This window comes from Coregonus lavaretus, assembly GCF_964263955.1.
Source record: "Coregonus lavaretus genome assembly, chromosome: 24".
In the NCBI taxonomy this organism is placed as follows: Eukaryota; Metazoa; Chordata; class Actinopteri; order Salmoniformes; family Salmonidae; genus Coregonus; species Coregonus lavaretus.
This window is the reverse complement of record NC_140011.1, coordinates 16,524,712-16,552,654: the sequence shown is the minus strand read 5'-3', so window position 1 is coordinate 16,552,654 and position 27,943 is coordinate 16,524,712. Positions and strand designations below refer to the sequence as shown.

The 27,943-nt window shown below is 44.3% G+C and overlaps 1 protein-coding gene across 1 annotated transcript in view; it reads left to right on the top strand.

The window, feature by feature from the left end:
• The window catches only part of LOC311100069 (netrin receptor UNC5D-like), a gene marked incomplete at both ends in the record, with an annotated part of 335,937 nt that overhangs the window by 279,433 nt on the left and 28,561 nt on the right, over positions 1 to 27,943 (top strand). The window contains 5 exons of the mRNA XM_084140810.1: positions 12,158 to 12,332; positions 15,308 to 15,475; positions 17,299 to 17,463; positions 18,700 to 18,732; positions 21,305 to 21,490. Of these exons, the coding sequence (XP_083996936.1) occupies positions 12,158 to 12,332; positions 15,308 to 15,475; positions 17,299 to 17,463; positions 18,700 to 18,732; positions 21,305 to 21,490 (727 nt within the window). The remainder of the gene's footprint in view (positions 1 to 12,157; positions 12,333 to 15,307; positions 15,476 to 17,298; positions 17,464 to 18,699; positions 18,733 to 21,304; positions 21,491 to 27,943) is intronic.

Sequence of the window (27,943 nt, the reverse complement as noted above, 5' to 3'; positions counted from 1 at the left end):
GGCGCGCGGTTCTTTACAAAATTGGATCTTAGGAGCGCATATAACTTGGTGCGCATCCGTAAGGGCGATGAATGGAAGACAGCGTTTAGCACGACTTCAGGGCACTACGAGTATCTAGTCATGCCATATGGGTTGATGAATGCTCCCTCAGTCTTCCAATCCTTCGTTGATGAGATTTTCCGGGACATGCAGGGACAGGGAGTGGTTGTGTACATCGACGACATTCTGGTGTATAGTCCTACCCGTGCTGAGCATGTAGCCCTGGTGCGCCGAGTATTGCGGAGGCTGTTGGAGCATGACCTATATGTCAAGGCAGAGAAATGTCTGTTTTTTCAGAAGTCGGTCTCCTTTCTGGGTTACCAGTTATCTGCGTCAGGGGTGAAGATGGAGGTAGACCGGGTGTCAGCTGTGCGTAATTGGCAAACCCCAACCACTGTGAAGGAGGTGCAACGGTTCTTGGGTTTTGCGAATTACTACCGGAGGTTTATCCGGGGTTTTGGACAGGTGGCAGCTCCCATAACGTCTCTGTTAAAGGGGGGTCCGGTGCGCTTGCGGTGGTCAGCTGAGGCGGACAGGGCATTTGGGAGACTGAAGGACCTGTTTACCTCGGCGCCGGTGTTGGCGCATCCGGATCCCTCTTTACCGTTCCAAGTAGAGGTGGACGCGTCAGAGGCCGGAATAGGGGCCGTTCTTTCCCAGCGTTCTGGTACTCCACCTAAACTCCGTCCCTGTGCGTTCTACTCTAAGAAGCTCAGTCCGGCGGAGCGGAATTATGACGTAGGGGACAGGGAGCTGTTAGCCGTGGTACAGGCCCTAAAGGTGTGGCGGCATTGGCTCGAGGGGGCTCAACACCCTTTCCTCATTCAAACTGACCATCGTAACCTGGAGTACATCCGGGCAGCTAGGAGACTGAATCCTCGCCAGGCTCGTTGGACTATGTTCCTGGCCCGGTTTGTGTTTAAGATCACATACATCCCTGGGTCCCAGAACGGGAAGGCAGATGCTCTGTCCCGGCGGTATGACGCGGAGGAGAGGTCAGTTGAGTTCACGCCCATACTACCGGAGTCTTGTCTGGTTGCTCCGGTGGTGTGGGAGGTTGATGGTGAGATCGAGCGGGCGTTACGCACCGACCCGAGTCCTCCTCAGTGTCCTGTGGGTCGGACGTACGTTCCGCTCGAGATACGCGATCGCCTCATTTGTTGGGCTCACACGTCTCCCTCCTCTGGTCATCCGGGTATCGGTCGGACAGTGCACTGCCTTAGCACGAAGTACTGGTGGCCAACGTTAGCTAGGGATGTGAGGATTTATGTTTCCTCCTGTTCGGTGTGTGCCCAGTGTAAGGCGCCCAGACATTTGCCCAGGGGTAAGTTACAACCCCTGCCTATTCCACAACGACCCTGGTCCCACCTCTCGGTGGATTTTGTTACCGACCTTCCCCCCTCACAGGGAAACACTACCATCCTGGTCGTGGTGGAGAGGTTCTCGAAGGCCTGTCGTCTCCTTCCCATGCCGGGTCTACCCACTGCCCTGCAGACCGCGGAGGCTCTGTTCACCCATGTCTTCCGGCATTACGGGGTACCCGAGGATATAGTGTCTGACCGAGGCCCCCAGTTCACCTCGAGAGTGTGGAGGGCATTTATGGAACGGTTGGGGGTGTCGGTAAGCCTTACCTCGGGTTACCACCCGGAAAGTAATGGGCAGGTTGAACGTGTCAACCAGGATGTGGGTAGGTTTCTGAGGTCATACTGTCAGGGCCGGCCGGAGGAGTGGGCGAGATATGTGCCCTGGGCGGAGATGGCGCAGAACTCTCTTCGCCACTCCTCCACCCAACTAACCCCGTTTCAGTGTGTGTTGGGGTACCAGCCGGTGCTGGCACCATGGCATGAGAGCCAGATCGAGGCCCCCGCTGTGGATGAGTGGGTAAGGCGCTCGGAGGAGACGTGGGACGCTGCACACGTCCATCTGCAGCGTGCCATACGTCGACAGAAGACGAGCGCCGACCTACACCGCAGTGAGGGGCCAGTGTACGCACCTGGAGATCGAGTCTGGCTCTCAACCAGAAACCTGCCCCTCCGCCTGCCCTGCCGGAAGCTGGGTCGGCGGTTTGTGGGGCCGTTTAAAGTCCTGAGGAGATTGAACGAGGTGAGTTATAGGTTAGAACTACCTGTTGACTACAAAAATATTAACCCCTCGTTCCATGTGTCTCTCCTCAGGCCGGTGGTAGCTGGTCCACTCCAGGACTTTGAGATTGAGGAGACTCCTCCGCCCCCGTTGGACATCGAGGGGGCTCCGGCGTACACCGTGAGGTCCATTCTGGATTCTAGACGCCGGATGGGGGGTCTTCAATATCTCGTGGAGTGGGAGGGGTACGGTCCGGAGGAGCGGTGCTGGGTGCCAAGGAGGGACGTGCTAGACCAGTCCCTACTGACCGATTTCCATCGGGGTCATCCTGCGCGCCCTGCTCCGCGTCGTCCGGGTCGTCCTCGAGCTCCGGGTCGGCGCACGGCTGGAGCCGCGCGTCAAGGGGGGGGTACTGTCACGGTTTCGGCCGAGGCTGCTCCTCTTCCTTGTTCGGGCGGACTTCGGCGGTCGTCGTCTCCGGAGTACTAGCTGCCACCGTTCGATGTGTTTTGTTCTTTTGGTTTTGTCTGTGCATAACACCTGTCCCTTATTTGTGTCTTGATTATTCTCCTTATTTAGTTGGTTTGTTTGGGGCAGGTGTTATGCGTGATTGTTGTTGTCAGCCTGTCTCATCGAGTTTGTTCTCTCGTTGTGTTATTCCGAGAGCTCGCACTGTGTGCGCTTTTCCTTATTTTCTCGCACTGTGTATTTTTCGTGCGTAATTGTTCGCGCCACCCGGTTGGGTTGGCGACGTATACTGTTGTTTGGACTAGTAAAGTTCTGTTGACGTCCTCCTGGTTTCCTGCGCCTGATTCCTATCATCCACCTACACCACTCTGACAAAAGGTTAAAATCTCACCTTTCTAGTAAAAATAAATTGCTGAGGTGTAGTCACTTTTGAGGACAAAAGCTCAAGTACACAGTACAAATATGATAAAAATATAAAAATATTAAATATTTTATATGATGTATTTCCTATTCAACAAAACTATATGAATACGGATTTAAAGGACTTATATGCTTTCTAAATATAGTATAATAAAATAATAAAATTACTAACTATAAGATTTCACCTTCCTTATAACTGTAAAATACATATTTGTATGTTTAGTGTTAGAGAAAATGTGCATATTTTCTAAAGGTCTCTCTGATCAAAATGTCTGCTCCCATCGCTGTGAACGTCTCACAGATCTCTAGCTTGGCTTCCTGAAGTCGGTAGGAACTCGCCTTTCGTCTCATATTAATCTTGTCCATCTATGACAAACATAAATTGTTTTTTGTTTTGTTTAATGGCTATACATCGATCTCTGAATGTGCTACAGTGATAAAACCACTCTCTCCTGCTGCGCTACGATGTACCAGTTTCAAGTGGTTTCAGATTTCACATCCTATGTCACACAGGCTCAAAAAATATACTACTGTGTCAGTGGGAACCAGGGCTATTGCTCAATGAAAGCCATTTCGATCTACGGTGTCCACAGATCGATTTATAAGTGACAATGACGGTCTGAACCTGTACCAGAACCAGGCAGGTCCCCTAAACAGGGGACTTTACATCTAAGAGGTTTTTAAAGGCAGTGGCCTTGCTGACAGCGTTCCCCAACCCACAACCTCACCGTTTTTCAACTGGTTGTTCAGTATAGCAACATTGCCGTTCAATTGAACATTCCAGAACATAAAAACGTACTGAACGCAGCCCTGGACAAGACTGACACGTTTTTATTAGGTTTTATTTACTGCAGTGTCTATTAATTGTCCAAACGCACAGCCATTTCCCCACTATATATTGCTATAGAATACTATACGTAATTCCCAAGCATTCTATGAAAGTATGAAAATGTGAAAATAACCATTTCTAAGATTATTTTTTTTTAAAGACGTCATCATCTTCCTGGGGGAGTATGTGAACAGATTATAATATGATTTAATGTTGCTAAAACACTGTTAGTTCCACTTTAATGGACTTTACCACCCCTGTTGAGAATGTAGCTCGGAAGACATTTTGGATCAGAGAAAGGTTCAGGAACTGCTTAGAGTTGATCAGCTGACCTACCATGTGTGTTTTTGGCTGCCAAGACTTCGTTTACTTTGGTCATGCTGTTTATTTGAATGCTGTTTTACATTTTGCTGCAATTTGCATAGTGTTGTGAGTTCATGAAAACACATTATTGCTGAGCTAATACAAGCAGTGCACATTTGAATCAACATCTGACTCAACATTAAATAACTTGCCAACAGTTCACCGGATTTATCTATGCATATGTAATGGCTGTGATTGTCCATACTGTTTGAAAGAAATGCACAATATATCATCACAGTATCCTCACATATCACTTCTCTGTTTCTCTGTTCTGTTTGCTCAGACAATGTCAACAGTGGTGTAGTACTGTTTTGTTAGGTACTGGAACACCCCAAAAAATGTAAATGGCGTTATAATTTCTCAACCAATGTTTGTACCGACAGATTATCGTTTAGCATTTTAGAATATGCATAAAATGCATCCTAAAGGCCTCCCGAGTGGCGCAGCGGTCTAAGGCACTCCATTGCAGTGCTTGAGGCGTCACTACAGCCCTGGGTTCAATCCCAGGCTGTGTCCCAGCTGGCCATGACCGGGAGACCCAAGAGGTGGCGCACAATTGGGTTAGGGGAGGGTTTGGCCGGCCGGGATTTCCTTGTCCCATCGCGCTCTAGCAACTCCTTGTGGCGGGCTGGGCACCTGCAAGCTGACTTTGGACGGTGTTTCCTCTAACACATTGGTGCAGCTGGCTTCTGGGTAAAGCGAGCAGTGTGTCAAGAAGCAGTGCGGCATGGCTCTCGACCTTTGCCTCTCCTGAGTCCATACGGGAGTTGCAGTGATGGGACAAGACTGTAACTACCAATTGGGGAGAAAAAATTGGTAAAAGTACCCCAAAAAGAAAATAGCAACATCTGCCTATGCCCACACATATTGTGTCAAGAAATGTTTTTATTTTTAATACCCTCAAACACCAAATTAAGCATACTTAATCTGTCAATCGTGAATAATAATAATTGTTTTAACAATGAAACGTCCAAACTGCATCTGCATGCCAATCATTTGATCTCTATCAGTTTCATGGGAATATGCATTTAGATCTTCTTGAATTATGTCGGTTTCGTGAGCGAATTAGAGCAGATGGTGTTAACCAGAGATGGGCAGTATTTATGTTAAATGTATGTAAAATATGTATTTTAATTACTTCTGAGTATTTTGTCATTTGAATTACACTGGGCTGAGCTACTCTCCGATGTAGTTTATATTTTGTACATTTTCTAAATACTTTTCTACACCGTTTTTTTGTGGTTCACATTTTGCCCTTTCACCCTGCATTGGTATTAGAAGTCCGATAGCACTATGGTGTGATAAAAGCATCTGCTAAATTAACTAAATATAAATGTATATGTACAAATCTTGATAAATACTTTGTTGAGGGAAAATGTACTTGATATGATTGTGATATGTTGTTGTGTCACCTAGCTATCTTAAGATGAATGCACTAATTGTAAGTCGCTCTGGATAAGAGCATCTGCTAAATGACAAAAATGTAAATGTAAAAAGTATTACTCTAATGAGCTTCGCCCTGAAACAAAGCCAATAATAATACCCAGTGTGCTTTGCAGTTCATTTTGGTATGTTCATTTTCTTATATACATTTACATTTAGCAGACACTCTTATCCAGAGTGTCTTGATCAACTAAAGTAGATAAACAACAACATTTCACAGTCATAGCAAGAAAAACATTTTTGTAACCGTTACTGAGAATTTTGATGCTGTTCGGGCCAGCTACTTCAAAATTTATTTTTGTATATTAAAATACAAATTACATGTATTTTAATTAAATACATTACAAATACAAGTATTTTGTAGTTTATTTTGATACATTGACCTTTATGGTATTTTGTATCTGTATTTTGTCATTTTTGCCCATCACTGGTGGTAACAAATAGCATAGCTAGACCTACCTTTATTTTGTTTCAATCAAAGCACATATTTTGCCTAGTGGTGCCGTGGCACGCATGCTGTTGACTTTTAGCCACATGAGAAAAAAAATGTGACCACTCAGCTAATCATCCTAAAATCTCATAAGAAATAAAGTGGTGTTTTTGGTCTTAACAGGACCATTATACTTTGCTCTTCTATTTGGTTATGTTGTGTAGAATACTAATAAAATAGTATGTGACTTTGCAGACATTGATTCAGCTTTGATCTAACTTTAGTAAACAAGCACCACTGTGAGAAGTGGCGGAGCGAGGCTCCGGTGCGCTCCGGCAGCACTACACCCCTGAATGTCACTCCATCTGGCTCAGTAGTAACGGAGCCAAAATGGCAAAGTCAGTTGCTGCTTGTGTCCCAGAGTACAGCTGGTGGGGACTGCGACTGGAGCTGACACATCTGAACTAGATGCTTGATGGTGCTATCTACACTCCCCTCCGTATGTATTTGGACAGTGAAGCTAACATTTTGAATTTGGCTCTATACTCCAGCATTTTGGATTTTAGATAAAATGTTTCATATGAGGCGACAGTACAGAATGTCACCTTTTATTTGAGGGTATTTACATACATATCTGTTTTACCTTTTACAAATGAAAGCACTTTATTACCAAGTGCCCCCATTTGAAAAAGTCAAAATTATTTAGACAAATTCACTAAAGTAGTCAAAGGTTTAGTATTTGGTCCCATATTCCTTGCACACAATGACTACATCAAGTTGTTGGATTCATTTAAAGCTAGTTTTGGTTGTGTTTCGGGTTATGTTTTGCCCAATAGGAATTTAATGGTGAATAATGAATTGTGTCATTTTGGAGTCACTTTTATTGTAAGTAAGAATATAAGATGTCTGTGAACACTTCTACATGAATATGGATGCTACCATGATTATGGATAATCATGAATGAATCATGAATGGTGATGAATGAGAAAGTTACAGAGGGACAAAGATCATACATCCCAAAAAATGCTAACCTACCCCATTATAGGTAATTTGTAGCCTCTGTAACTTTCTCACTCATCATTATTCATGATTCATTCATGATTTGTATTAATCATGGCATTATCAGGATTAATTTAGACATGTTCAGAAACATCTTATCTACTCACTTAGAAAGTAAATGACTCCAGTCATTATTCACCATTCAGTTCCTATTGGGCAAAACATAACCCAAAACAAAACCAAAACAAACTGCAAATGCATCCAACGAGTTTGTAGCGCTTGATGTAGTAATTTCGTGCTATGGGACCAAATACTATACTTTTCACTACTTTAATACAATATAAGGGAATTAGTCCAAATACCTATGACTTCTAAATCAGATACTGTATGTATGGAAATACCCTCAAATTAAAGGTGACATTCTGTACTGTTTTCTCATATGAAACATTTGATTTTAAATCCAAAATGCTGTAGTATAGAGCCAAAAATAATAATAATTGCATCACTGTCCAAATACATGCAGAGGGAAGTGTATAAACACCTGGCTGCTTTGTTGAAAGTGAAAAGTAAGAAGCTAGAGCTACAATGGGTTCCTATCAGAGCCACACCTGGTTTCTTGATAGATCCGGCAGAAAATAAAATACTTTTGTAATGTTTAAGTTCATTTGAATAAAAGTGATTTTGTGTTGCAAATGTAACGCAATAGGAAGTAAAAGATCATCAAATAATGAAAACACAATTACAAGGACCAGCCACAATAAAAGGTCCATATTAACTGTCAAGAAGATGATCACACAGATGACTTAAGGCAATACAAGGAAGAAACTTTGGAGATGGGGAGAGAAAAAAATACTTTTCAATAACTTTGGGAAAAAAATTACAACTTCACAATCATTAGGCTTCGTATTAAGCGCCCAATCTTCCCCCACCAAATTGTAATTAATCATTAAGTCGGCTGATCCAAAGTAATTTAAAGTGCTTAAAATGTAATTATTCACTGATAAACATAACATTTCCAAACGGCGCAGAGATAAGACAAGGACACGCCGAAGGTTTAGTGCGTTGCCGCTACCGCCCCCGCCACACCGTAATGTTGCTGTCACATTCCGAGACCTCATTTGTTTAATGTGATTTCTCCAAAAGTCATCGGAGCGTCGATGGGGAAAAGGCCGGACATGATTGAGGGAGGAGGGGATGGAGAAATGGAGAGGAAATAGTGATGGAGGAGGACTAGGGGGCTTGTTAATGAAACTCATAGTTAATTGAGTTGGATGGAAGGAAACTGAGAAATGCCGTAATGTTTGGTAATTGCCTTGTTGTCGCTTTCACTTCCACTGTAAATGAATGTTAATGTGGCGGCCGGTTGCTTTTTTTTTCAGAGTGATGGCGTTATTAGTTATTACACCTGATTTTGCATATGAGCTGATTGGAATGACCTGGTTGGCGCTTAGCTTTGTTGTCGAGTCAAGGTTAGGATGTCATAGCTACGGCTCCTTTGGCTCATTCAAGCAGGTTCAAACCGTCACAACAAATATCAAAGCCTCCCTACAACTCCCCCCGTGGGGGTGCCAGTCACTCCGCCCCCTGCTGGCTCGCTCCTGTCATATGCGTGTTAAAAAATGTTTGCGCCTTGAGCTTAGGACATGTGCTTCACCAATTAAATATTTTTTTGGTTACGGTTTAAGAACAAATCAACTTAGGAAGACAGCATCAGACACTTATCAACACAGGATCATGGGTTTGAGACAACACACACACACACACACACAATCATTATCTGCAATCGCTCGATCACACACATCATACACACACACACTTCAGAGTGGGCATGGCTCAACCCAGTGCTGCTTGATGCCTTCTAATTGGAACAAATGTGGCAAATGACTGTAAACAAATCCATTTCCCATCCTCCCCAGGCTTTCTGTCCCAGCGTCCTTATCACTGCCTCCGTCGTTGTAAACTCCACTCCCAACCACCCCCAACAGCCAGACTCAGGGACTGCCACCACAGAATGCAAGTCACTGCCCTGTTTACACTGCCCACTGAGATAGAGACATATACAGAGAGAGAGAGATTAAACAATCAAGCAGAAACATCAGAGAGAGATGGAGAAATGGGGGGAGGAGGAAGAGAAAGACTGGATGAGCAACAACACAAAAAGGTCATCATTAGACAGTGAGAAATAATACATGACTAATAAAGACAAATGGTGTGATGGTGAAAATAAGTCTAATAACCCTGTTTTATGTGTGGATAAATAATTAAATCCACAATTGGGAAAAGAACCATAAACAATGTGGCTTCCTTTTTTGGTTTGGCAGGTTCTTAGTACTGACCCTCTCTGTTGAGTTGAGTGCATGTCGCTGGTAGCAGTGTTGGAGAAAATAGTTGAAAGGTAACGTGGGGGTTGATTAGTCATTGAAGGAAAATGAGTGTAGAGAGAAAGGGAGACAGGAAGAAGGGCCACCAGCTTAGTTTCTCTGGAGCAGAACTGCGAAAAGAGTGAAAATAAAAGCACATGACCATCAAAGGAAGAAAAAAAGCCACTTGTGACAACATAACTGGTGATTTATGGATTTCTCTGCTCGCATTTGTCTATCGGGGGCACTGCCAAAGAGCAAATCAATCTCTGAGATTGTGTGTTATTGGTGGTTCTGGTATTCCCCTGGCAAATGGACACACAAACCAACAGGGCTCCCAGTGGGGTGGGGAGAGTTTTTAGTCCTCAAACACACAGTCATAAATCAAGCTTTGCTCCCAGATACCCTGGCTAGTCGTTCTCATTGAGCACCTCCAGCCAAAGGCACATTCATTTCAATTTACAGGGCCAGCCATGCGATATAGGGAAGCATCAGTGGAGCGTTAGTTTAGTTTGTAATTCCTAATTACTTTCGCTCACAACATGGCTGCTGAATTGCTAATGGTCGAAGGGTGTGACCCTGCTGAGAGCTTTGCTTTGATTGGTTGAGGGGAGGCTGGGAGTCCCTCTGATTGGTTGAAGGGAGGCTGGGAGTTACTCTCATAGGCTGATTCTAATAGTGAGTATGAAAAAAACAAACATGTATGCACTCACTAACTGTAAGTCGCTCTGGATACAGTGAGGGAAAAAAATATTTGATCCCCGGCTGATTTTGTACGTTTGCCCACTGACAAAGAAATGATCAGTCTATAATTTTTATGGTAGGTTTATTTGAACAGCGAGAGACAGAATAACAACAGAAACATCCAGGAAAACGCATGTCAAAAATGTTATATATTGATTTGCATTTTAATGAGGGAAATAAGTCAGAACGATTTCTGGCTCCCAGGTGTCTTTTATACAGGTAACAAGCTGAGATTAGGAGCACACTCTTAAAGGGAGTGCTCCTAATCTCACCTTGTTACCTGTATAAAAGATACCTGTCCACAGAAGCAATCAATCAATCAGATTCCAAACTCTCCACCATGGCCAAGACCAAAGAGCTCTCCAAGGATGTCAGGGACAAGATTGTAGACCTACACAAGGCTGGAATGGGCTACAAGATCATCGCCAAGCAGCTTGGTGAGAAGGTGACAACAGTTGGTGCAATTATTCGCAAATGGAAGAAACACAAAAGAACTGTCAATCTCCCTCGGCCTGGGGCTCCATGCAAGATCTCACCTCGTGGAGTTGCAATGATCATGAGAACGGTGAGGAATCAGTCCAGAACTACACGGGAAGATCTTGTCAATGATCTCAAGGCAGCTGGGACCATAGTCACCAAGAAAACAATTGGTAACACACTACGCCGTGAAGGACTGAAATCCTGCAGCGCCCGCAAGGTCCCCCTGCTCAAGAAAGCACATATACATGCCCGTCTGAAGTTTGCCAATAAAAATCTGAATGATTCAGAGGAGAACTGGGTGAAAGTGTTGTGGTCAGATGAGACCAAAATCGAGCTCTTTGGCATCAACTCAACTCACTGTGTTTGGAGGAGGAGGAATGCTGCCTTTGACCCCAAGAACACTATCCCCACCGTCAAACATGGAGGTGGAAACATTATGCTTTGGGGGTGTTTTTCTGCTAAAGGGACAGGACAACTTCACCGCATCAAAGGGACGATGGACGGGGCCATGTACCGTCAAATCTTGGGTGAGAACCTCCTTCCCTCAGCCAGGGCATTGAAAATGGGTCGTGGATGGGTATTCCAGCATGACAATGACCCAAAACACTCGGCTAAAGCAACAAAGGAGTGGCTCAAGAAGAAGCACATTAAGGTCCTGGAGTGGCCTACCCAGTCTCCAGACCTTAATCCCATAGAAAATCTGTGGAGGAAGCTGAAGGTTCGAGTTGCCAAACATCAGCCTCGAAACCTTAATGACTTGGAGAAGATCTGCAAAGAGGAGTGGGACAAAAATCCCTCCTGAGATGTGTGCAAACCTGGTGGCCAACTACAAGAAACGTCTGACCTCTGTGATTGCCAACAAGGGTTTTGCCACCAAGTACTAAGTCATGTTTTGCAGAGGGGTCAAATACTTATTTCCCTCATTAAAATGCAAATCAATTTCTAACATTTTTGACATGCGTTTTTCTGGATTTTTTTTGTTGTTATTCTGTCTCTCACTGTTCAAATAAACCTACCATTAAAATTATAGACTGATCATTTCTTTGTGAGTGGGCAAACGTACAAAATCAGCAGGGGATCAAATACTTTTTTCCCTCACTGTAAGAGCGTCTGCTAAATGACTAAAATGTAAAATGTAGAAAGCCTACTTTGGGCCAGTCAATTATATGGAGCATATACAGTGCTGTACAGTGGGTCTTGAACATGATTTAGCCTTGCTTGGCTACTCATCCATATCGCTCCAGCCAAAAGGACGTTTCTTCTCCACGATGAATGTATGTTCATGAATGTATGTTCATGTATCTTCACGATGAATATATTTAGTGATTGTTAGAGCAGCAGGCAAGATTTAGCCAACAATGTTACTACAAACCTACATTGCATTGTGTGCAATAATTATTTCAAATGTACCTTTTTAGCAGCCTCACTCCCATTCTTCATTCTGATTGGTGGATTTTGACCAATGGCGGCCTCACTCCCTATTAATCTCTGTTGTTCTAGGTGGAGTGGTTGAAGAATGAGGAGCCGGTGGGCTCAGATGGGAATATCGACACGCGAGCGGACCACAACCTGATCATCCAGGAGGCACGTTTGTCTGACTCGGGAAACTACACGTGTCTGGCCAGCAACATCGTGGCCAAGAGACGCAGCCTCACCGCCACTGTGGTCGTTTTTGGTAAGACAACTGGGTTGTATTCATTAGGGCACACCGTAGCAAAACATTTCAAAACATTGTGCAATTAGTGTTTCTTATTGGACAACTTCAGGTAGCCTGTCCCTGTTTCAGTCCGTTTTATTATATTTTGTACCTAATGAATACTAACCTTCCCTATGCAGCAGACCTTATGGAGCAAACCATTTCTTTCAATTACTTTGAACATTTGATTGAGTCTGTCTTGAGAGACAGATATGCAGCTTTTTCACTTTTGGGGCTATTCTAATTAGGTCCATTGCACAAAGGCAAGCTCAATCAAGCGCATCTTGATTTTGGGGGGTGTTCAATTATTTCACTAAGTCACAGTGTAGTCAAACACAAAGTACAACAAATAAACCATACAGAGTTGTCCTATTTTGACAGACAATTCATGGATATTATGTGAGAATCTTCCTTACACTCAGCCGTTGTATTTTTCTGTCATTGGTCGTAGGCGGTCACGTCTTTGTTGTATTTTTTCTTCTTTATTGTATTGTACCTGCATAGTTCCACATGCATTTTCACATTGTTAGCATCTCCTTTCTCTTGACATGTATCTGAAGAGGATGTTTTCTGCCTCCTGTCTATGCATTTACTCTAATCAGTCTCTCATAGGTAGTAGGTGTTAAGAGCAGTCAGAAGCTGACATGTCTTGGTGTTATGTTACATCTTGTAACGGGCATGTAATGAGCAACTTCCTGGTTGAGTTTAAACACAAGACATTTAAAAGACACAGGGAAGGCTTTGACATAAGCTGTCAACTCCTCAACTGCGTGCCTGCTAGCTACCTGGAGGCTAGGATTCTCTGTTGCTTGTGCTTTCGCAGGCTCGTAGGAAGGAAGGAAAGAGAGCTAGGAACAGAAAAAGGCAATAGCTAGCGCCTATCATAACTCCACAGGACTGTGTGAACACAGGAAGACAACGATAAAATCGCATTAATTAAACCTCATGAAACGTCTCTCTGAATATAATACTTCTCTTATTTATTAATTCCCTCTTTCAAACCCCTTTTGCTAGTTGAAAACCTCCTCCTCTGTGTCAACGTGACCAAATCACCACACTGACAATCATTAAAACAGCTGGAAATCCAACTACTGTTTTTGTCTAAACACAGAACCTGTTGAGGCCTATCAGTAATCTGTGTAGCTACACTACATGAAAAGTATGTGGACACCTGCTTGTCAAACATCTCATTCCAAAATCATGGGCATTAATATGGAGTTGGTCTGCCCTTTGCTGCTATAACAGCCTCCACTCTTCTGGGAAGGCTTTCCACTAGATGTTGGAACATTGCTGCGGGGACTTTCTTCCATTCAGCCACAAGAGTATTAGTGAGGTCGGGCACTGATGTTGGGTGATTAGGCCTGGATCGCAGTCAACGTTCCAATTCATCCCAAAGGTGTTCAATGGGGTTGAGGTCAGGGCTCTGTGCAGGCCAGTCAAGTTCTTCCACACCGATCTCGACAAACCATATCTGTATGGACCATGCTAAAACAGGAAAGGGCCTTCCCCAAACTGTTGCCACGAAGTTGGAAGCACAGGATCGTCTAGAATGTCGTATGCTGTAGCATTAAGATTTCCCTTCACTGGAACTAAGGGGCCTAGCCCGAACCATGAAAAACAGCACCAGACCATTATTCCTTCTTTCCAAACTATACATTTGGCACTATGCATTGGCGCTGGTAGCATTCTCCTGACATCCGCCAAACCCAGATTCATCCGTCGGACTGCCAGATGGTGAAACATAATTCATCACTCCAGAGAACGTGTTTCCACTGCTCCAGAGTCCAATGGCGGCGAGCTTTACACCACTCCTGCCGACTCTTGGCATTGCGCATGGTGATCTTAGGCTTGTGTGCGGCTGCTCGGCCATGGAAACCCATTTCATGAAGCTCCTGACAACCAGTTATTGTGCTGACGTTGCTTCCAGAGGCAGTTTGGTAGTGGAGTGTTGCAACCGAGGACACACGATTTTTATGCGCTTCAGCACTCGGCGATCCCGTTCTGTGAGCTTGTGTGGCCTACCACTTCGCGGCTGAGCCGTTGTTGCTCCTAGACGTTTCCACTTCACAATAACAGCACTTACTGTTGATCGGGGCAGCTCTAGCAGGGCAGATATTTGACAAACTAACTTGTTGGCATCCTATGACGGTGCCACTTTGAAAGTCACTGATCTCTTCAGTAAGGCCATTCTACTGGCAATGTTTGTCTATGGAGATTGCATGGCTGTGTGCTGGACTTTATACACCTGTCTGCAACGGGTGTGGCTGAAATAGCCGAATCCACTAATTTGAAGGGGTGTCCACACACTTTTGTATATATAGTGTACCTGACTACTTTTCATGGTAATGATGTGCCTGGCAGGCCCTGCTAGGAGTGAGAGCCTACAGACAGACAGATGTAATGGAGTAATGTGTTCTCACACTGACATTTGTTTCCTGTCTGACGATGAATGATGATGAATGGAGTCATAATCAGTCAATCACTGAACTGCTTTTGAGCCCAGCACATCTGAGAGAGAGAGAGAGAGAGAGAGAGAGAGAGAGAGAGAGAGAGAGAGAGAGAGAGAGAGAGAGAGAGAGAGAGAGAGAGAGAGAGAGAGAGAGAGAGAGAGAGAGAGAGAGAGAGATAGAGAGAGAGAGAGAGAGTTGAGTAGAGTGCTTCACCTCTCTGACATGCCTTTGGTTTCTTGGCCTTTCACGTTTAGCCCAGGTGGAACTCCTGTGTTTTAGGCAGTCAGCCTGTGCGTGTGGAGGTTTTTTCTCTTCCCTCCTTCACTCTGCTGTCATGTTACATTTTACATGCTTCTCTCCTTTTTCCCCCTCTCTCTTTTTCTCTCCCTCTTCTACTCTCTCTCCTTCTATCCTTCTCCTTCTCCCCTCTCCCATCTCCCTCGCTTCTTTTCCATCTCTCCCTCTACTTCCTCCCTCCTTCTCCCCCTTTGTCCATTTCTCCAGTGAACGGAGGGTGGTCATTGTGGACAGACTGGTCCACCTGTAACGTGCGCTGTGGGCGGGGGGTCCAGAAACGCTCCCGTACCTGCACCAACCCCGCCCCTCTCAATGGGGGCACCTTCTGCGAGGGCATGTCTGTCCAGAAGAGTACCTGTAATGCCCTCTGCCCAGGTCTGTTTGTCTATCTGGCTATCTGGCTGTTTAGCAGGCTTCTTGTCTATCTGTCTGTCTGTTCTCATTCTATCCAACAGTCTGACTGTCTAGGAGGGGGGATATTTTTGTTGTGGGGTTGCATTATTTACCAAGCAATCTGTATTATGACAGCGCTCCTCTTCAAGGAGGAGGCGGGCTCCCCCACTGCTGTTATGGTAATTTCCCTCCAAACCGCTTTCATAAACCCATCGTCTGACCCCATTTTTCCCCTCAGAGAGAGAGACAGAAAAGGATATAGGGAAGAGGGAGGAGGGAGGGAGAGAGAGAGGGCAAGAGAGGTAGGGTGAGAGAGTGAGAGAGTGAGTGAGAGAGAGAGAGAAGATTAGAAGAGTGTGAACATGGATAAAGAATATCATGCAGTCTAAAAGGAAAGGCCGGAAAATTGTTAAAGACTCCAGCCACCCAAGCCATAGACTGTTCTCTCTGCTTCCACACGGCCAACGGTACCGGATGAACAAGTCTGACACCAACAGGCTTCTGAACAGCTTCTATCACCAAGACATAAGACTGCAAATAGCTAACTCTGCATTGACCCTAATATTTATTTTAAAAATGTGCACCGACTCTATGCACACTCACTCAATCAAACACACACACACACACACACACACACACACACACACACACACACACACACACACACACACACACACACACACAACAAGCACACACATTCATACTGACTCTACACACACTCACTAACAATCATAATATATGCTGCTGCTACTCTGTTTATCATATATCCTGATGCCTAGTCACCTTACCCCTATACATATTTATCCCTACCCCTCCAGTATCCCTGCACATTGTAAATATGGTATTGGCACTGATCCTGGAACGGACCCTGTATATAGCTTACTTACTCTCTCGTGTTCCTCTTATTTATCGTGTGTTTTTGTTCTACTTAATCAATAAGGCACGAGGAGGTGTGGTATATTGCCAATTTACCACGGCTAAGGGCTGTTCTTACACACAATGCAACGCAGAGTGCCTGGATACAGCCCTTAGCCGTGGTATATTGGCCATATACCACAAACCTCCGAGGTGTCTTATTGCTATTATAAACTGGTTACCAACATAATTAGAGCAGTAAAAATAAATGTTTTGTCATACCTGTGGTATACGGTCTGATATACCATGGCTGTCAGCCAATCAGCATTCAGGGCTCGAACCACCCAGTTTATAATTTACTTTATAGTACTACTGACATTGATTACTGCATTGTTGGGAAGAGCTTGCAAGAAAGACATTTCACTGTACTTGTGCATGTGACAGTAGAACTTGAGACTCTCTCTCCTCCACAAGACTTTCTCTCTCTGTGAGTCTCAGCCTGCGTGCAAACACAGCGTTTGCATTTAGATTAGCAAGGCAGAGAGAAACCTTGAAAACCTATTGAATTGGTAAGGAGGTAGAGGAGACTTGATGGAACAAGACAAAAAGAAAACTGTATTTTCTGCCTTGAGTCAGCACCAGGATAGAACATGACATGGTATTTTTCTAATGTCGGCCCTGGAGAGAAAGAAGAGGGGGTTTTGTGTGGTGGGCTTTAGGGCTGGTCCATTGTAAGTGCTCTATCAGTAAGGTCCATAAACCAATTGTGTAGAGTAATTCTGGTGTAATGGGGTGGGGCAGTTATGTTCCACTCAGCTGTTTGCTAACTCTGCGAATCTATTATATGAGTTGGGTCTAAGGTCCTGTGTGTCTGTGTGTGTGTGTCTGTGTGCGCATGTGAGTGTGTGTGTGTGAGTGTGTATGTTTTTTAACCCTTTCTTCCCTCTCAGTGGATGGTGGCTGGGGAGAGTGGACAGAGTGGACGGTGTGCAGTGCGGCGTGTGTGAGACAGCGCAGCAGAGAGTGTACAGCCCCGGAGCCCAAACATGGAGGCAGTCTGTGTGACGGGGCCGCCCTGGGAACAGATAACTGCACCGGGGGCCTCTGCACTCAGAGTGAGTAATGTCACATACCGCTTCATCTGGTGGTACAACTCTGGTGGTAGATATTGTCTTCATTATAATCTTCACCATCATCGTCAGAATGTTCATCATTGGGATCATCATCATCATTATCATCATCAATACCACACTTATTTTGTTGAGAATTAAAACATTGCCAAAGACAAAGTAGTCTTCTGTTGGCTGGGACGTTTCCAGTTGCAGCACCAGCAATGCTGTGGACAAATCCATCCTTAGTTCCTTAGTGATGCCATAAGCAGTGAACCACATACAGTATCTGCCAGTTGCTTTGAGAGTATGGGATGGAAGCAGAGTTTGAATTATATTGTGACATTCGGGGGCTGGGTCTTTTTCAGGGTACTTTCTTTTTCTTTTGTATGAAAATGTTTTATGGGCCTAAGTAAAGACGTATTTTAACAGTAAAAATGTATTACCTTTTAATGTGGCATGAACACAACCAGTCATGATGTTTGTCATCTGATTGTCACTTCAAAAAGTAGGCTACCTGCACACGTTCATAATACAGTCCACTCCAAAATAATTTCAGCATCCAAACAGTGCCCATTTGTTACAAAACACCAAAAAGTGTAATGACATTGAGTGATGTTCATTAGGCCTACACTCTAGTAGCCTGAATTAATTGTTTTGCTGACATATTGACCTTTTTGTCAGGACACCTGAAAAGGGGCTGAAATATGGGACGCAAATACAGCTGAGAGAATAGGAGAATGATTAAATTAGAGACCAACCCCCCCCCCCCCCCCCCAAACTTTGTCTCATGAGCACATACCCCCCCGTAATCCACACACTGGATGGAAGTCCATACTTATTTCTTAATTCTTCTGATGCCCATATGCAGGAAGACAATCAGCCTTAATATCTTCACATCAATTTCCACACATACTTACACAGACACATGCACACACGCACAGACACACGCTCCATACAATCCCTCAAGTCCTATCACCGAGCCAATCTCACTACCGTGAGACACACACATTGTGATCATAATCACATTTGGGCATGTACACACGTGCACACACACACACACACACACTCTCCATACACTCCCTGTGTCATAAAGAGTCTTATCACTGGGCCCACACACACACACACATTTTGAACATGCGCACACATAAGGGTGCTCATTGGAAAACAACTGCAGGTTACATTCTGTAGTATTCCATTCAAGTAGAAGTGAAATGACATGGTGTCTGTGTGTCTTTGCAGATCGAAAGCTGCTACACGACGCCAAGCCACAGGGTGAGTTTTCCCCAACCACCATCCTACTTTAGAACACAATGTGACACACGAAAACCACTATTTGCTACTCCTCTGCTATAACAACCATTTATATGTTGTCACGCCACCACTCACAGATACAACTCTCCAACCCAAAACTCCAACATCATGATCCAGAACTATTATTCCCACAAAAATGATCATATCACCAAAATTAACCTAAACCACTCATACTTCAGGTATAGTTCATTTTATATCACTCAAATATCCAGTTAATGGTGGTCAATATTGAGAGATATTGTCAGGCTACCCTCACGTATTTGAAATTACATGATCAATTGATGTTTACTGATGATGAAAAGCATGCAGTTACTTGCTGTATAACTCTGATGATAGAGCTAAATGTGCGCAATTGTTTTGCACGGAAAAATCGGAAATGTGTATTTCTGACTATGCTTTTCAAGAGGTGATATTACAACCAAATAGTTAACATTTATTTAACAATCCCTTGAAAACGGCACTCAGTTGTCAATGGTTTTAGCAGAGCTGGGATCTCCTTGTCCCCCAGCAGGCAAATCGAACGCTCTGCACCTTATTGTGACGTTTTATTGATAACGACCTATACAAGAAACCTTATTCTCACGATGAACACCTTCAAAATGATTATCTTAATCATAAAATGCCATTTTAATGCCAATTACTTGTGACACCACAACTGTCACATTCAGATTGTTTTTGTCTTTTTTTCTTCTTCGTGGGAGTAAGGGAAAAAGACGCAGCCAGTCTGCCAAAATTTAGCGAGCCCCCAATTAACCTGCCATGTTTAGCTGCTAATGCCTCTTTTGCATATTTGGGCAAATGCTGCTTTTCTTGAAGCTTCAGTCTACTTAGCGATATTCTCAGTCCTGTTCCTGTGCAGATCTCATTATCTTTGGAGAACAAGCTAAGCCAGCAGTCCTTTTCTTTACACACACACACTTTTTTAAATCTGTTGTGGTGTACTGGTGAGACCAGATACAACTTAATCATTGCAGATTAGCTAATTTAATGAACTGGTCTTGTCACAATATAGGGTGTTCACTCATAAAATGATTAATTCATTCAAGGTTTATACAAATCAATAGTGAATTGCGTCAGAAAAACAATAGTCCAAACCGTATGTCTCTACCATATATGGTTAAAAAGTTAGATGATTTACTCTGAGAATTTAGCATGTTTAGAGTGAATGGAATGTCATCACGGGCATGATCAAAAAGTGTTCACTGCTCATTAGAACTCTGTGGTGCTGCGCTGCGCCGGCGGCAGAACGGCGCTTACTTCGAACATCACCTGACAAGCTAACTAGTGCCTGCAGGTTTGTGAGTGAAAACATGGACTTTTTCTAAATGAAATCAGCGGAATACAAAACAAAATATATATTTATTTACAAAGCTAATAGACTGAATTTCAATATCCTCCCTCCGTGAAGACAATCTGTTCCTGTTTTCATTGTGTATTTCTGATTCTTTCCCTTTATATCACCATTGAAATGGCCCCTCTCAATGTAGACTGATCGCCAATATAGCGAATTAATGTCAATGAAAGCCAAGGATCTGGAGATGAGGGTATCAAGTTGATTTTGATTGGTCCAACCCGCGGAAACACCTCCAAATGGTACCACCTCCCAACGCCAAATATGGAAGAGCTACAACCAAGAGAGGCATGGTCTAAACTAGCAACAGTCACAGCAAATTAACGTTCTTATTTCATCAACACTGTCAAGTACAAGTATATTAAGGTTATAATATTGTAGAGAACAATATAAGGATTAATGCTATGTTATTTATAATGACATAGGGCAAAGAAAATGAAGTTTTGACATAATTTCATAGCACCCTCTTGAATTGCCCCGTCTTTCTCTATATTCTATAGCAGTGAGTGAACGCCCTACACAATATCCCAGTAGAACGCAGAGGGCCTTCCGAGTGATGCCAGAGACAAACAGCCCTTTGAGATGACAGTCAGGTGCTGGGCTTGATTAGATTCTTAGTTGTGTGCGTGTGTGTGCATGTGTGGGTGTGTGTGTCTGACACACCAGTCAGGTGCTGGGGTGATTAGGACAACTTCCTCATTAGTGCGTTAACAGGATGCAGTGGGAGGAAATACCGCACCACAGCGGAGTGAGGAGACAGGAAATGGAGAACAATAAAGCCACAGAAGGAAGCAGGTTGAAACCTGGAATGTTTCTGCCCTAAAAAAAACTCCTGCTAGAGACTTTTCAGTAGAACCTTTTCAGGAGAAGTGCATTTTAGAGATGTTACTGTGGAAGTTTCGGGTAAACATGACTTTACTGTGCCTCTCCCAAAGCATTTTAATTAAATGTATTTTAAAATGAGGGGCAAACTTTGTACAGCAGTGAAAGTTGTGTTGGTCTGGCCAGTATAGCAAAAAATCTAGATGCCACTTGACTTGACCCTTCCATCATTGGGCTCATATAACATATCATACTATTACCTACTGAATTCTACTCTGAATATAGCTCTGAGTTGATACCTTTTCTCTTTCTCTGATGTTTATACTTTGATTAAAGTTTCTCTCCCTCTCTCTCCCCCAGGTCTGGAGGGTAGCAGTGACGTAGCGCTGTATTCGGGCCTGGCGGCGGGGGTGGTGACTGTGGTGGTGTTGATTGTGGCGGTGACCCTCTACCGGAGGAACCAGAGCGAGTACGGTGTGGACGTCATTGACTCCTCCGCCCTCACTGGTGGCTTTCAGTCCTTTAGCTTCAAGACCACCTGCCAAGGTGAGCTCAGAGAACACACACAGACAGACACACACACACACAGCTGAACACACATGAACTTTGGATAAGATGAGGCAGGGAGGGGCACACACACACATACACACACCAAGTTGAAGCAGAAAGGCACACACACTTACACTGCTGAAGACACACATTGCTGTGGTCCAACCGAAGCTCAGTGTGTGTGACTGACTGTCCTTGGTGGTGTGTTTAACTACTTCATTTTAAAAAGTCCTTGTGTCCAACAGCAAGGTTGTGTTTGGTTTGCTCAGTGACACAGTAGGGTGGTGTCAGCACTGTCTAACTTATCTGTCTCTCTGTCTCTCTCCCTCTATCGCTCACTCTCGCTTTCTGTCTCTCATCCTGTCTGGAGTGGAGAGGAACAGAGACCAGACACAGCTCTCATTTCTCATGGTCTCACTCTCTCTTCCAAACAATCACTCACTCACTCACACACACACACACACACACGCACAAACACACACACAAACACACACACAAACACACACACCTCCCCTCCACCGTTCAGCACCCCCATGGTGTTGATGGTGGAGGAAAACGCTGTCTCAGGCGCCACTCCAGAATCTCCCATAAGTGTTCAATTGGGTTGAGATCTCGTGACTGAGACGGCCATGGCATATGGTTTACATCGTTTTCATGCTCATCAAACCATTCAGTGACCACTCATGCCCTGTGGATGGGGGCATTGTCATCCTATGGGAGCATAGCCATGGTAGACACAATAATGGCCTACCCAGCATTTGTATACATGACCCTAAGCATGATAGGATGTTAATTGCTTAATTAACTCAGGAACCACACCTGTGTGGAAGCACCTGTTTTCAATATACTTTGTACCCCTCATTCACTCAAGTGGTTCTATTATTTTGGCAGTTACCTCTATCTATCTGCTCTACACTGAGTGTACAAAACATTAGGAACTCTTTCAATGACATAGACTGACCAGATGAATCCAGGTGAAAGCTATGATCCCTTAATTGGGCCTCTGTCCTCCCAGAGAATTGGAGAAATACACACACACACTGTAAAAAGTAACTGCCTAACTCATTAAAGAAATTGAGTAGTGGCTACACAAACATCTCCAACGGTCAGTAGACACTGGCGTTGGGGTTCCCCCCGGAGGTCAGGCCCCCCAGAAAGGATTTGAACACCTCATAAGCCATGAATGACTTTTTCTTTATTACAGGAAATTTGCTTGAAAACTGCAACATTTTCTCTCAGCCTCAAGGATTCTTGAAAGTCAGGACAATCCTTGTGGCCGGCAGGGAAACTTTATTTTTGTAGTTGAACATTTGTATTTTGTTGCATTATTTGAGTTTAAAATGTACATTTAGGGCAATTTTATATGGAAAATATTTGTTTTTGGAATTTTCAAGATACTTTCAATCAACCTGATACCCCAGATTGTCACGCTCGTTATTAGATGAGACGGACCAAGGCACAGCGTGATAAGCGTACATTTTATTTCGTACACAACACACGAACAAAACAACAAAACGATACGTGAAGTCCTAGGTTATACACAAAACCTTACGGAACAAGATCCCACAATAAACTAGTGAAAACAGGCTGCCTAAGTATGGTCCCCAATCAGAGACAACGAGCTACAGCTGCCTCTGATTGGGAACCACCCTGGCCAACATAGATCTAAACGATCTAGAACGAAAACATAGAAAACTATAACATAGAAAATCCACACCCTGGCTCAACATTTAATAGTCCCCAGAGCCAGGGCGTGACACAGATAAACAGTTTAGGGCAACCCTAAATCAATTTACAGGCACGGTTGACCACCCCACTCCTTCCCGGCACTCATCTTGAGAGGAGTTTGAACGTGGTACCTCTCCATGCTCACTCCACATGCACGGTCTCAGGACTCATGCCGCACTCCTGCCGCTCGTACACAGGTTGCTGGCTCAGACTCAGTAGAAGTGGTGCAGGACCGCGACCGGCAGACCCAGAATTGGTCCAGCGTCGTCCAAGGTAGGGGAGGGTTTGGCCGGCAGGGATGTGGGTTCGTTTCCCACGGGGGGCCAGTATGAAAACAAAAAACAAAAAAAACAAAAAAACATGTATGCATTCACTAACTGTAAGTCGCTCTGGATAAGAGCGTCCGCTAAATGACTAAAATGTAAATGTAGTGAACGCCATTACTTCAGCCGGTTAGGAGGGGTGAAGCTCACACTGTTCTCGTCGTATTATTCCTTCCATGCATATAGATACCATCTGTAGTCACTATCGCCATAACTTCGAGAGAGGACAGACCAAAAGAACAGTTTAAGGCATTTCTGATTCAGAAAATCCAAACGACTATTTACCATATGACAAATGATTACCTTCCTAATTTTCTTAGTACAAAATTCCTAAGACAAATATCAAACCACACCAACACCCTGTTGAAACCCTTTTCCAAATTGGCTTATACTCCCCTATCATATTGGCGACCTCCCCGCAGAGTTACCGGGTCAGGGAGTTAGAGAGCTAACCCTTAGGGAGAAAACCCGACCATACAGCAGACCCAATCTGGTGAGATGTGTATTGAAACAAAAACACTTCTTCATATTATACTCAAATGTCCCCCAATGTCTCTATCCTTTCTAGTGAGGTTGATCAGGCCTCAACAGAAAGTCAGGACAAAGGTCATTCAACACCATTAAGTATTTTCTTTCCCTTTTCTTTCCCTGTACTTCAGAAACCATTTTTTTTTTATCTAACGTTTCCATCATTCTGCGTACCCAGTTTACAACCAAATTAAAAAGACCCCACACAATAAATCAAACACGGTATTAACACCACTAACAAATATTCATAACCAGTGGGTTGTGTGTGCGTGTGCTGGTGTGTGTGGTAAAACATAGGGTAAAAAACTAACATTTGGCCAGGCCTTACTTATCTGGGAGCTCCCTCTACGGCCGGATCCGGATAACATTATACTTTATAAAACTGCAGAATTTCACAAAAGTCTCGGGAAACATTTCAAAGAGAGAGGTAAGGACACCCCAACCTCTCCTGGTAGAGAAAGTGTACATCTCGTTAGTATTCACTATGCTACATCTTAATCAGCAACACAGAAGTTTGAATGACAAACAAAACATGATCATGATAAATCCAGTGTCCTCCCTCCAATCATTTTTAATCGTTTGTTTTAATCCATCCCAACGTTTATGTACCCTTTATGTAGCCTTTACTACACTTAGACACGGCAGCATTTCTCTCGCCACCGAGTCTAACGATTTTTGTTGTTGTTGTTGTTTTTCACCTTTATTTAACCAGGTAGGCCAGTTGAGAACAAGTTCTCATTTACAACTGCGACCTGGCCAAGATAAAGCAAAGCAGTGCGATAAAAACAACAACAACACAGAGTTACATATGGGATAAACAAAACATACAGTCAATAACACAATAGAAAATCTATATACAGTGTGTGCAAATGTAGTAAGTTATGGAGGTAAGGCAATAAATAGGCCATAGTGCAAAATAATTAAAATGTAGTATTAACACTGGAGTGATAGATGTTCAGAAGATGATGTGCAAATAGAGATACTGGGGTGCAAATGAGCAAAATAAATAACAATATGGGGATGAGGTAGTTGGGTGGGCTAATTACAGATGGGCTGTGTACGGGTGCAGTGATCGGTAAGCTGCTCTGACAACTGATGCTTACAGTTAGTGAGGGAGATAAGAGTCTCCAGCTTCAGAGATTTTTGCAGTTATTTTCAGTCATTAGCAGCAGAGAACTGGAGGGAATGGCGGCCAAAGGAGGTGTTGGCTTTGGGGATGACCAGTGAGATATACCTGCTGGAGCGCATACTACGGGTGGGTGTTGCTATGGTGACCAATGAGCTAAGATAAGGCGGGGATTTGCCTAGCAGAGATGTATAGACGACCTGGAGCCAGTGGGTTTGGCGACGAATATGTAGTGAGGGCCAGCCAACGAGAGCGTACAGGTCACAATGGTGGGTAGTATATGGGCCTTTGGTGACAAAACGGATGGCAGTGTGATAGACTACATCCAATTTGCTGAGTAGAGTGTTGGAGGCTATTTTGTAAATGACATCGCCGAAGTCAAGGATCGGTAGGATAGTCAGTTTTACGAGGGCATGTTTGGCAGCATGAGTGAAGGAGGCTTTGTTGCGAAATAGGAAGCTGATTCTAGATTTAACTTTGGATTGGAGATGCTTAATGTGAGTCTGGAAGGAGAGTTTACGGTCTAACCAGACACCTAGGTATTTGTAGTTGTCCACATATTCTAAGTCAGACCCGCCGAGAGTAGTGATTCTAGTCGGGCGGGTGGGTGCAAGCAGCATTCGAATGAAGAGCATGCATTTAGTTTTACTAGCATTTAAGAGCAGTTGGAGGCTACGGAAGGAGTGTTGTATGGCATTGAAGCTCGTTTGGAGGTTTGTTAACACAGTGTCCAATGAAGGGCCAGATGTATACAAAATGGTGTCGTCTGCGTGGAGGTGGATCTGAGAGTCACCAGCAGCAAGAGCGACATCATTGATATATACAGAGAATAGAGTCGTCCCGAGAATTGAACCCTGTGGCACCCCCATAGAGACTGCCAGAGGTCCAGACAACAGGCCCTCCGATTTGACACATTGAACTCTATCTGAGAAGTAGTTGGTGAACCAGGCGAGGCAGTCATTTGAGAAACCAAGGCTATTTAGTCTGCCAATAAGAATGCAGTGATTGACAGAGTCGAAAGCCTTGGCCAGGTCGATGAAGACGGCTGCACAGTATTGTCTTTTATCGATCGCGGTTATAATATTGTGTAGGACCTTGAGCGTGGCTGAGGTGCACCCATGACCAGCTCGGAAACCCGATTGCATAGCGGAGAAGGTACGGTGGGATCCGAAATGGTCGGTGATCTGTTTGTTAACTTGGCTTTCAAATACTTTCGAAAGGCAGGGCAGGATGGATATAGGTCTGTAACAGTTTGGATCTAGAGTGACACCCCCTTTGAAGAGGGGGATGACCGCGGCAGCTTTCCAATCTCTGGGGATCTCAGACGATACGAAAGAGAGCTTGAACAGGCTGGTAATAGGGGTTGCGACAATTTCGGTGGCTAATTTTAGAATGAACGGTTCCAGATTGTCTAGCCCAGCTGATTTGTAGGGGTCCAGATTGTGCAGCTCTTTCAGAACATCAACTATCTGAATTTGGGTGAAGGAGAAGCGGGGGGGCATGGGCAAGTTGCAGCGGAGGGTGCAGAGCTGGTGGCCGGGGTAGGGGTAGTCAGGTGGAAAGCATGGCCAGCCATAGCAAAATGCTTGTTGAAAGTTTCCTAGCCTCAGTGCAGTGGGCAGCTGGGAGGAGGTGCTCTTATTCTCCATGGACTTTGCAGTTACAGGATGCAAATTTCTGTTTGACAAAGCTAGCCTTTGCTTTCCTAACTGATTGTGTATATTGGTACCTGACTTCCCTGAAAAGTTGCATATCGTGGGGGCTGTTCGATGCTAATGCAGTACGCCACAGGATGTTTTTGTGCTGGTCAAGGGCAGTCAAGGATACATCCAGGATACCTGGGCCAGGTCAATTAGAAAGGCCTGCTCGCTGAAGTGTTTTAGGGAGTGTTTGACAGTGATTAGGGGTGGTCGTTTGACCGCGGACCCATTACGGACGCAGGCAATGAGGCAGTGACCGCTGAGATCCTGGTTGAAGACAGCGGAGGTGTATTTAGAGGGTAAGTTAGTCAGGATGATATCTATGGGTGCCCATGTTTACGGTTTTAGGGTTGTACCTGGTAGGTTCCTTGATAATTTGTGTGAGATTGAGGGCATCTAGTTTAGATTGCAGGACGGCCGGGGTGTTAAGCATATCCCAGTTTAGATCACCAAGCAATACGAACTCTGAGGATAGATGGGGGGCAGTCAATTCACATATGGTGTCCAGGGCACAGCTGCAGGCTGAGGGGGGTCTGTAGCAAGCGGCAACAGTGAGAGACTTATTTCTGGAAAGGTGGATTTTTAGAAGTAGGAGCTCAAACTGTTTGGGCACAGACCTGGATAGTATGATCTCTACAGTAGATTGCAACCACCCCCTTTGGCAGTTTTATCTAGACGGACAATGTTGTAGTTGGGAATGTACATTTCTGAATCTTTGGTGGCCTTCTTAAGCCAGGATTCAGACACTGCTAGAACATCAGGGTTGGCGAAGTGGGCTAACGCAGTAAGTAACTCAAACTTAGGGAGGAGGCTTCTGATGTTAACATGCAAGAAACCAAGGCTTTTGCGGTTACAGAAGTCAACAAATGATAGCACCTGGGGAGTAGGAGTGATACTGAGGGCTACAGGGCCTGGGTTAACCTCTACATCACCAGAGGAACAGAGGAGGAATAGAATAAGGATACGGCTAAAGGCTTTAAGAACTGGTCTTCTAGTGCGTTGGGTACAGAGAGTTAAAGGGGCAGATTTCCGGGCGTTGTAGAAT